Source organism: Ascaphus truei, chromosome 5 (genome assembly GCF_040206685.1).
Source record: "Ascaphus truei isolate aAscTru1 chromosome 5, aAscTru1.hap1, whole genome shotgun sequence".
Taxonomy (NCBI): Eukaryota; Metazoa; Chordata; class Amphibia; order Anura; family Ascaphidae; genus Ascaphus; species Ascaphus truei.
Window position 1 is genome coordinate 35,662,937 of NC_134487.1, and position 12,070 is coordinate 35,675,006.

The 12,070-nt window shown below is 41.5% G+C and overlaps 1 protein-coding gene across 16 annotated transcripts in view; it reads left to right on the forward strand.

The window, feature by feature from the left end:
• MAGI2 (membrane associated guanylate kinase, WW and PDZ domain containing 2) overlaps positions 1-12,070 on the forward strand; it is a 1,068,715-nt gene that overhangs the window by 683,489 nt on the left and 373,156 nt on the right. For all 16 annotated transcript variants that reach the window (XM_075599598.1, XM_075599601.1, XM_075599590.1 and 13 more), the window contains one exon: positions 3,181-3,391. In XM_075599598.1, the coding sequence (XP_075455713.1) occupies positions 3,181-3,391 (211 nt within the window). The remainder of the gene's footprint in view (positions 1-3,180; positions 3,392-12,070) is intronic.

Sequence of the window (12,070 nt, forward strand, 5' to 3'; positions counted from 1 at the left end):
GTGCAACACGCTAATTAGTGAATTAGGGCATAGTTACCAGGTGCACACACATCTGGTACATCTGCACTTCTGATATTTATCGATAAAAGTTGTTTTCTCGTAATCTGAAATGTTGCCTTCAAAAGTTATAAACATCTGAAAATTGGGGTTTATATTTAAAATTACAAACCATAAAACACCAGTAAATGGGACATTGACTTAATTAATATTAGATAAAGTACAGTGACATAGCTGACAGCAAGGATCGTTAATTTCCTATATTTTGACTGTATCTTGTCCTATATTTTATGCAGCGAGAATTATTACAGAAATGTAAAATAACATTTAAAGTATGAAAAAATATATAGACATTCCTTTTGCCAAAATATGGACTGCAATCCTTGTTATCTTTATGATATAAACATGCATTTCTGTTGAAAACGTTTTTTTTTGGATGATTTGCACATTTTAAGTCATAGAAGAAAGATACATATACAGGCATACCCCGCATTAACCTACGCAATGGGACCGGAGCATGTATGTAAAGCGAAAATGTACTTAAAGTGAAGCACTGCCTTTTTTCCACTTATAGATGCATATACTGTACTGCAATCGTCATATACGTGCATAACTGATGTAAATAACGCATTTGTAACAGGCGCTATAGTCTCCCCACTTGCGCACAGCTTTGGTATAGGTAGGGAGCCGGTATTGCTGTTCAGGACGTGCTGACAGGCGCATGCGTGAGCTGCCATTTGCCTATTGAGCGATATGTACTTACTCGTCAGTGTACTTAAAGTGAGTGTCCTTAAACCGAGGTATGCCTGTAGTCACCTTTACATGCAAATGCATTGCAGTTCACATTCATTTGGTTTACAGGAAGTAGCGCACAGATTTAACCCAAGAAGTGTCAGAAAGAGACCCCACAAAAATGCATTCAATACCAATATAATCAGTGTTCTGGCACAAATAGCCCATAAGTAGATACCTCCAAGAGGTCAAAAACATACTTAGTAAGGGCTAGGTGAAATAAAATCCAAAATAATACATTTTTATTTACATTACATCAAATAAATCTTACTAGTGTAGTTAAAAAATCAATAAAAAATTCCCCGTAGTGGAGTAGTAATAGAGAACTGGAATAATATAGATAAATCTATCCGCCGACTGAAACTTAACATGGCAAAAACAGAGCTCCTTATACTTCCTCCCAAACCTGGCCCTACTACCTCCTTCCACATTACTGTTGGAAATACGATCATTCACCCAGTAGCCCAAGCACGCTGCCTAGGGGTCACACTTGACTCCTCTCTCACATTCTCCTCTCACATTCAAAACGTTTCTAAAACCTTTAGCTTTTTCCTCCGCAATATCGCAAAGATTCGCCCTTTCCTCTGTTACTCGTCTGCTAAAACTCTGACTCAGGCCCTCATTCTCTCCCGTCTCGATTACTGCAACCTCCTGCTGTCCGGCCTCCCTGCCTCTCACCTGTCTCCCCTACAATTTATCCTAAACGCTGCTGCCAGAATTACTCTACTCTTTCCTAAATCTGTCTCCGCGTCTCCCCTCCTGAAATCCCTCTCCTAGCTTCCGATCAAATCCCGCATCTCACACTCAATTCTCCTCCTCACTTTTATAGCTTTACACTTTTCGCCCCTCCTTACATCTCAACCCTAATTTCTCGCTATGCTCCATCCCGACTCTTGCATTCTTCTCAAGGATGTCTTCTTTCTACCCCCTTTGTATCTAAAGCCCTCTCCCGCTTAAACCTTTCTCACTTTCTGCCCCGCACCTCTGGAATGCCCTTCCCCTCAATACCCGACTAGCACCCTCTCTATCCACCTTTAAGACCCACCTTAAGATACACTTGCTTAAAGAAGCATATGAATAGCACTGTGGATAATCCTGGACACATGATACATAAAGCTTGGCCCCCTGCAGACGCACTTACCAGAACTCCCTCCTACTGTCTCTATACGTTCCCCTACCTACCAATTAGATTGTAAGCTCCTCGGAGCAGGGACTCCTCTTCCTTAATGTTACTCTTATGTCTGAAGCACTTATTCCCATGATCTGTTATTTATATTATTTGTTATTTATATGATTACAACATGTATTACTACTGTGAAGCGCTATGTATATTTATAGCACTATATAAATAAAGACATACAATACAATACAAAAGTACTGCCATACGGCTATATCCTGACAGGATATTCCATTCGTATTGTGACGTTTAAAGGATTTAGCAACTGCTGAGTTACTAAACGGTATACATATGGTCAAAATTATTTATATGCTAATCTAACTGGACTGCAGGATTAGTGAACAATATGACTACTGTACAGTATATGAAAGGATAATTTATCTATATTATTCCAGTTCTCTATCACTACTCCACTACAGGGAATTTGTCATTGATTTTTTAACTACACTGGTAAGATTTATTTGATGTAAATAAAATGTATTATTTGGGATATTATTTCACATAGCCCTTAATGGGTATGTTTTTGACCTTTTGAAGATACAGTATCTACTTACTTTAGATCACTGATATATTGGTTTTGATTGCATTTTTGAGGGGTCTCTTTCTGACCCTTCTTGGGTTAAATCTGTGCGCTATATACAAATTACCTCCATGCACTTGCCGTGAAATTTCTTTAGGACTATATTATAGGGGATCAGTCTGATTTATCTGTTTCGCTTACAGGAAGTAACAATAATATACAATGGCACTGGTCATGCCATAACGTGGCCGCAGGCTTATAACGCTTTGCCAAAGGGTTTCACTAGATGACCCTTACTCATGAGAATAGTAACATTGAAGTATTTAACTATGTATTTTGTCACATTGGATGTAGCATTGGGTATTTTTGTCTTGTGTTGTATACATTTGGCCCCGCTCAGTAGCTCTCTGTTTGATACACATACTGTATATATAATTTGTGGTGGGTTCTGGGGTGAAAGCTTGCTGGGATTGTGTGTTTAATTATATGCAATATAATGCAATGCAGTCCTATGCAATGTACAATTCTATACTGAGATACGTCAGCATGTTTTTCTCACTATTTAGAACTAACATTACTTAAAAATCTTGTTGTTTTTACGGCTTGTCTGGGGCAAAGTTTCTCGGCATAAAAACGCTCAAGAGGGAATCGAAAGGACAGAGGTGGTAAATTGTACATGGTACGTCTCTTTTAGAATCAAGTGAACATGAAGACAAGAGTACAGATGCCTCAGGTGAGATTTCATCCCAGCATTACTCTGCACCAATGTACATCCAGCCAGAGGAATCCAAGGAAAGCGCGGATGTTAAGAAACAGCTAAAGCCTGACGACAACGATGAGCTGGGATCCTTGCCCGATAATTGGGAGATGGCATACACAGAGAAAGGAGAAGTCTACTTCATTGAGTAAGTGTATAACCATTTTTGCTCTTAGATCTCAGAAGGATTGATTTGCAGTTTGTTTTAGGTCCTCACAGTAATAAATAGCCTCTTCCTTTTGTCTTTGACCTTGAAAACGGAAAAAACGGTTGCAACGCATAAGTGAAAAAAAATAATTGGGATGGATTAGAATTGTAAATTAAAATGAAGACGGATGTAGCAGACGTAATTTTGCCCATTAAGGCAATGCGTTGAGCTGACACTGCCGCAGTATTTAACAGCATTGCTGTTGAAAACGTTAGTTAAGGAAATAACACATACATTATTTAACACGTTATTTTGTGCGTTATTTGGCATTAGCCAAGGTAATAACATCCGCCACATCGGTATATACTGTATGTAGCCACTCATATTTTTTAATTCCCTTCAAGTTAATATAATGGAATATTTTCAGGAGAAAGTTGCCTACTTGGTGCTATTGTACAGTTTGTGGGGTTTTTTTTCCTTTAATGTTTTAACGCGGTACATGCCTGTTTTTGTCCTTTACAGTGTTTAAAAAGGAATTCCTTATTTTTATTGTACTGGTCATATGATGCAATTATCTCTCACTAAAAGAAACGCATGTAGAATTAACCTTTGCTTTTTGGGTATTTTCCTGTACATACAATATGATGCACGGTGGCACAGGAAAGTCAGTTTTTTTTTAGACCTCTTTTGTTTATATAAGAACAAAATATTTTGACTGAAAAAGTGTGTTCAATTTGCCTTTGCGGTTATAGCTTTTTTACATTCCTTTTAGTAAAATAACTGAAAATAAGCTTTTTTTTTATTCCATTGTATTGCACTGCTAAAAATAGAATGGCAGGACAGGAGTTTGTGCAGATCCTAAAATATTTTGCTTATGGAACATAACACATTTATTTGTGTATGGAATGTAAAATTGTGTACATCAGTTCTGACATCACACAGCCCTGTTTTTCAAAAGTATGATATGTTCATTAAGTATATGAAACTGTAGCAAGGGTGGTTCCTTCACTTGGGCATTGTGGAGGGATATTTTGTGGCATTCTGCATTATCACTGCCAATGAATCCTATGGAAACTCTGTAATATTCTGCATTATAAGTAGGTAAAATAAAGCTGGTTACAGCTCTCTCTATATACAGTATGTATGTAAATAACAAAAGGGGGGTGGCTGAGAGAAAAGCAATGCCTCTTTAGTTGGTGCACACCCTAATAGAATTCACACTGATACAAATGATCACAGACAAAGTATTGATGTCTCGTTGCATTGATATAGTGAAAGTGATGATGTATCACAGAGAAACAAGTCAAAACGTATCTTTTATTAGAAAAATCTAAAATAGAATCCACTTGATGACGTTAAAAGCCAGTTAAGGCCGTTGCTGTGCCACTTAATGGGTGGTTACAAGTTATACCCTTGGTGTTAATTGTGTGGGGATCACATTAACCTCTGAAGTAGTTGGTAACAAGCACTTAGAATGATATGATGCCGGTATCGTAGGTAAATGTACTTGTAAATGTAACAATACACACAATGTAGAACCCTTAAAGTGAACTAAAGATAATAGACAGCAACTGCAGTAAAGCTGTCCATAGCGATTAAAACAGACTGCACGGGTTGAGGAGTAAAGAAATATATATTCAATTACCACCTTTTGCTGATGGATCTCAGAGTAACAGAAAGTGCTTCGCCCTCGGATGATTGCCTAATTGCTGAAGTAAGGTAGAATAATGAAACACCACTACTAATCTCATCCAAGAAATAGGGACAGCAGTAATAAGTATCCCCTATATCATGGGAGCGCAATCTTTTTCCCCTGCGCCCCCCCCCCCCCGATGGCTGTCCCCCTCTACTCGCACCCCCCCCCCCCCTCCTTACCTTGGCTCTGGCGTCATTATGTGACGTTGCCATGGTGACGCATCACCAGAAGCCTTCTGAACCAATGTAAGGAGAAGTTACAGAAGCCTACACTGCTTCCCCGGCATTTCGTTTAAATGCCTTCGGGAAGCGCACGGGGCCTCTGTAACCCCCTGCCCCCTGCAGAGAGCGCGCCCCCCTATTGAACAATCTGCCTAACACTACGTAAAATTCTGCATAAGTAGTGAAGATGCATGAATACTCAGTTGCAATACCCCAGCGTGCATCCACGACTAATTGCAGGGTTTATAAGGGGAGGGCAGAGTTAAGGGGATGCCTGATATCTTTTGGTGCGTCCCTGGGACGACCCCGCTAAATCAGGGGGCATCCAGGAGCTCCGGATCGCTGTTGGCAAATTCACTCCTGACCCTGCAGAGATGCAGTTTTCTAATAAAAGATACATTTTAACTTGTTTCTCTGTGAAACATCATCACTTTCACTATATCAAAGCAACGAGACATCATTACTTTGTCTATGATCATTTGTATCAGTATGAATTCTATTAGGGCAGGGGTGCGCAAACTGGGGGGCGCAGGATTTTCTTGGGCGGGCGCAGGCAGATGCAGAGGCCCTGCTCTCTTCCCCAAGGCATTTAAATTAAATGCCGGGGGATCGTGTGAGACCTCTGCAACTGAACTTACTGTGGTTCAGCTGGCTTCAGAAACGCGTTGACATGGCAACGTGGCATCAAATGGCGGGACGCCCGTTGCCATGGCAATGTGTGATGTCACGTCACAAGACCCCGCTGACGCTGACAGGCAAGTAAAGGGGGCGTGAACACCGGGGGAGTGGATGCAGGGGGCGCAGCATCAGACGTTTGCACACCCCTGTATTAGGGTGTGCATCAACTAAAGAGGCATTGCTTTTCTCTCAGCCACCATTTTGTTGCAAAAATCCTAATCCTCTGGTAGCCCCCCTTAGCATTAGACATATTAACCTTTATATGCAGTTGTAGCAAAGTATTCCCCCTCCCCCATACAGAACACACACAGTACACACAGGACCATGGAAACCAGCACAGTAGATTAAAAAATGAAATGGTGAACATTTATTGATCAAAGTTTTGGTCCCAATGGGACCTTTTTATAGATGAGGGGACCGAAATCAATAAATGTTCACCATTTAATTTGCAAATAGAGTGTCCTGGTTTCTCTGTTCCTGTGTATGATTCTCCTCCCCGGGCACCTCACCTTTTGCAGCCTGTAAGGAGTGCTGGACTCTAGACATATATCTGTGGAATGTACAGCAGCCTTCATTCCGTAATCATATCACATGCACATGCATTTTTAGTAGTCATTCTTTGTGACTATCCAGCTTTGCTTGTAGGTAAATGTTACTCAGTTGTGTCGCGCTCTTGATTTATTGTTCAGATGTGACTTGTCTTTTATTAGCTGTGTAACACACAAGATAAATTATTTATATTAGCTCCTCATTCTCATAACTTTTATTCTGCATTAGGAAAGAAAGATTATTTAAATTTATGCAAATACATCATTTCAATGTGTAGCGCATGTTCCCCCACCCCCTGGGAGATATGGTGGCTACGGTATGTGTGCTGCTTTACCTGCGGCTCACAGGAGGTCTGAGCCTCCGCTACTGGGAGCCTGGGGTGTACCTGATCCGTCTAGTGACTGCGCCTCCACCCGAGCGGGATCCTAACAGTGTGGATAACCCTGTGCAGGACACTATATAAGTAATACACACTGGTTTAGTGTAACAAGTTTACTAACACATAAGAATAACAATAATAATAATAATAGAACCACTTAGGCTTCGCAGGGCCGTAACCCCACACTGTGCCCCAACACAGTGTCCACACCCCGGTGGGATTTACCCCAAAGTACTGCGGTGCCCCTGGGCACCCAACCACCCTTGTGTCCACAGAGATAACCCACCCAAAGTGTGAGACAGCGCTGCCCCACTAATGTGTGTATAGTTGGTGCCCTTGGAGTACCTGCCCAGGTGCTACTGCACCCGGGTATGGCCAGAAGATGAAACGGATCCACTGATCCCAGTGATGGTGGCGTAGCCTCCGCCTCTACGTTGGGTGGTATCCCGCGTGGACGGTGCCACCATGAAGAATGTCTCTTAGCTGTAGGTGGTGATCTGGTCCCAGACCACGTGGTGCCAAGATACAGCTGCGTCCTGTTTGTGTCCCTCACACTGGCACTACAGGGCAGTGTCCCTATGTATGGGTCTGTCCCTGCATCAACCACAAGCTGAAGGGAGTCGGGCCTAGCTGGGGGCTAAGGGGATCTCTGGCCTAGTGCAGGGGTCGCTGACACCCTGCACATGCACACCCTACCCTTCTCCTGTCCCAGCTCTGACTGGAATGGCTGCCAACATGTGAAATGTGCTTTGTTGTGTGCCACCTGACTACAGCCCCTAGGGCTTGTAGTTCCCCTGCAGAGTTTTTACAGTGATGGCCACCGTTGTCTCTCTCTACTGCGCATTTGCTCGTGTGTAATGGCCGCCGCAATCTCTTTGCGCATACGCAAACCTCTGCGCATGCGTGCGCACACCTATCATAGTGGCGCCCTACCACGGGAGCCGCCGGGAGCCTCCGGCGACTCTGTCACCTTCCCGACTGCAGCTCTCCCCCTCTGCACCTTGCTGGTACCCGCCAGATGGACGCGTTCTCCCGCTGGCACCCGCGCGCCCCACAGGGGTAAGGGGACCCGGGAGGGGGAGGGGGGCAGCTATAAATGTATCAAGAACACAAATACAAAGCTGACGTGGATTTATCTTGTGAAAGATGCGACTGTATTAAAGATTGGGAACTTTGGTCAATTGGGCAATTTGGTCAATTGGGCAATTTTCTTTGGGTGTGCTAAAATGTGTGATCCCTGATTATTTAACCTCCACATACCCCATTGAAACATTGCTTCCTCAATTATTTCAGTGATGCTCACTGTCAACTGGCATGCATAATACAGGGAGCATAGGCAAAGTCTATGAAAAAGCCTTCGAAATATTTTCCAAGACGTTAGTAAAAATGTGGTGCTTGGGAAAGAGAGTAATTTTACAGTGATGCGCAATCTTTTCCCCCTGCGCCCCCCTGCCGGATCTCCCCCCCTCCTCACCTTGGCTCCGGCGTTCTGACGTCATATTGCCATGGCAATGCGGCATCACGTGACCAAATGACGCCGCGTTGCCATAGCGACGCTTCACCAGAAGCCGTCTGAGCCAAGGTAAGTAAAGTTACAGAGGCCTTCGCTGCTCCCCCGGCATTTAATTTAAATGCTTTGGGGAAGCGCGCGTGGGCCTCTGTAACCACTACGCACCCCGCAGAGAATCTGGCGCACCCCTGATCTATAGAGAAACATGGTGGAATAATATATTTGTTCTTATACAGCACGGGTGGTGTATAAAGCACAATACATATAAAGCCCTGCCACCATAGATAGTATAATCTAATGGTTAACAAACAACACACAGAACCCAAGCAAGCTCATTTTAGGAACCCCTGAGCCCCCACAAAATATATATGTATATAAGTGTCAAAAAGGAGAGCTATTGAGCGTGGCATATGTATACAACAGACGACAGAAGCCCATTGCTACATCCAATATGACGAAAATACACAGTAAAATACTTATATATTCTCTTGAAAAAGGGTAATTTAGTTTAACCCTTTGGCCAAAGCACTGTAAGCCTGTGAGCCACGACAAGGCAGACCCAGTTCACAGGTCTTAACACTACCAGATAAAATACTAATATACCTCTATTTGGATTACAATTCTCATTTACCTCTATTAGGAGGGTCTGCCTTGTCGTGGCTCACAGTCTAATAGTGTCTGAGGCACAGGGAGATAAAGTGACTTGCTCAAGGTCATGATGAGCAGTAACACTAGCATTTGAACCAGACTCCCATGCTTCAAAGTCAAATGCCTTTACTCATTGAGCCACTCCTTCAGCCACTATAAGATAAGCTGATAAGATAACAGTAGCACAGACTGGAAAAAAAAACCTTAAATGCATGCTTGCTAATGCAAGAAGCCTGACAGATAAAATGGGGGAGCTTGAATTAATAGCTGTAAGGGAGCAATATGATATTATAGGCAGTACTGTAATAGGGGGGGGGGTGAAACTCATTACTAGGCAGTTAATTAAGACAGTTATTCCCCTTTTCGGTGGGATTGAGCAAATAGAAGAGGTGGTGGGGCATGTTTATATGTTAAACCGGATTTAAAACCCATTATAAGGGAAGCTGTTTTTGAAAGGAATTATGAAAATCTACAGATATTGTGGATAAAAATTAGCAGTGGAGGTAACAGTACAAAAAAAATGTTTGTACAGTAGGAATAGGCTATAAACCACCAAATATCTGTGAGATTGGGGAAGCCAAAATACTTTTGCAAGTGGAGAAGGCATCAAAACTAGGTCATATTTGCATAATGGGTGATTTTAACTATCCGGATATAAACTGGAGCAATGAGATTAGCATTACAATGAAAGGAAACAGGTTTTTGCGGGTGCTTAAAGACAATGACATGACTCAAGTTATTCAGGAACCAACCAGAGGAGGGGCATTACTGGATTTGGTGATATCAAACAATGTAGAAGTAATAACAAATATTAAAGTCCGGGAACATTTGGGAAACAGTGATCATAACATGGTCTCATTTGAAATAAATCAAAAAACAGATTACTTGGGTTCAACAAAAACCTTACATTTTAGAAAGGCAGATTTTAATAAACTATAATAATCTACAAGGAATTAATTGGAGTTCCGTTTTTGCAGGGAAATTTTTGGGAGATAAATGGGCAGTCTTTAAAACACTGTTAGAAAAGCACACTTATCAGTGTATACCTTTGGGTAATAAATATAAGAAATAAGTCTAAACCAATGTGGCTAAATAAACGGGGAGGAACTGGAAAGGAAGAGGCAGGCGTTTAGCATCTTAATGTCAGAAGGGACGGAGACATCATATCAAAATAATGAGACAAAAGTTACAAAAGGGAAATCAAATTAGCAAAAATTGAAAATGAAAAAAGGATTGCAATAGAACGTTTGATAAACCCTTAAAAGTTTGTTAAGTACCGTACTGACAAAAAGATTTGAAAATAAAATATAGGACCCTTTCAGTGTGAGATGGGCAGGCAGATTATTGGAGATAAGGAAAAATCAGAGGTATTAAACAAATGCGGGAGAGGGAGTGGCTCAGTGAGTAAAGACACTGACTGACTGAGAGTTTGAAGCAGGGGAGTCTGGTTCAATTCCTGGTGTCGGCTCCTTGTGACCTTGGGCAAGTCACTTTATCTCCCTGTGCCTCAGGCACCAAAATCGTAGATTGTAAGCTCTAGGGGGCAGGGACCTGTGCCTGCAAAATGTCTCTGTAAAGCGCTGCGTAAAATTAGCAGCGCTATACAAGAACATGCTATTATTATTAAATGCATTTGCTAAAATAAACATTTTTGTTAATATGAGTAGTTTGTAGTAACCTGGTATATTGGTATTGTATCTCTTGGCACCGTTATTTCGCTCCTCGTTGTTTATACCTTGCACTCTCCTCCTCTTCCTTATTTTCTGCTATTTTACAAGTTGTAGGTTATAAAAAACCTGGGTTCCCAATGTACGTTGTCTAAATTATCCACTGGTTCATGCCAATAGGTAAGTTAGAAAATGTCCCCTATCCTGACACTATACTGATGATCTCAAATGATCTGGATTTTTTTCACAATAATTGCAGGACGTGTGACAAACATAACCTTTTATATTATAATACAGATAAACAGTGCATTTCAACCACGATAAAATCATCTGTCCTCCTTTAAATTCATACAGAATGAATAAAGCTCGTTCTTAGTATTCAGAACCAATCTAAAACAGCAAAAGGACAAATGTTTGTTCACTAAATAAGTCATAGTTCTTCCTTTAGAGGGAAGTGCAGCTAAAAGGATAAAATCAGCCTGTCAAGCGGAGAAGAGCTTCTTGGTAAGTAGATTTGTGCCGCCAGAAATGGACTCAAACAGTGCTACTGGTCGTCTGTTAAAAGTATTCTCTGTGGTAACCAGTGTGTAATAGCGTTTACGTTATCATTTTCTTTACATGTTACAGACATGTCAGATGTACTACAGGGGCATCAGATTTTGTCAAACAGAGTTGTTGCCTCTTGGCAACATATGTCATGCTACAATTTTAACGCGCTCCTATGATGCTTCTGTTATTACAGTATGCTCTGACCTTAGGTCTAGGCAAAGGGGATGAGACGAGGGGATACATGGGCTTAATAAAATATGGGCACTACAATAAAAGACATGACCCAATGTATATTTTGCTGTCTGTAGGCTTTTGCAGTTTTACCAGTCAGATTAGGGAGCCACATGTAGGGGCTCATTCTATATCGGCTTTAGTGGCTGATTATGCATTTTTTGTACCAAATTCCCCATTGAAGTTAACAGGGAATGTTGTCCAATAACTTCAGACGATATAGAAAAATGCCCTCCTACTGTCTCTGTACGTTCTCCCTAACTACCAATTAGATTGTAAGCTCTTCGGAGCAGGGACTCCTCTTCCTTAATGTTACTTTTATGTCTGAAGCACTTATTCCCATGACCTGTTATTTATATTATCTGTTATTTATTTGATTACCCCGTGTATTATTACTGTGAAGCGCTATGTACATTAATGGCGCCATGTAAATAAAGACATACAATAGAAAAAGCGCCTTAATGGGTCATTTGTAGAGTCATTTGAATAAACTTTTTCCTGAGAGGCATAGAATGTATTGTATTGTGCAGCACTCAACGAGTTAATACTTA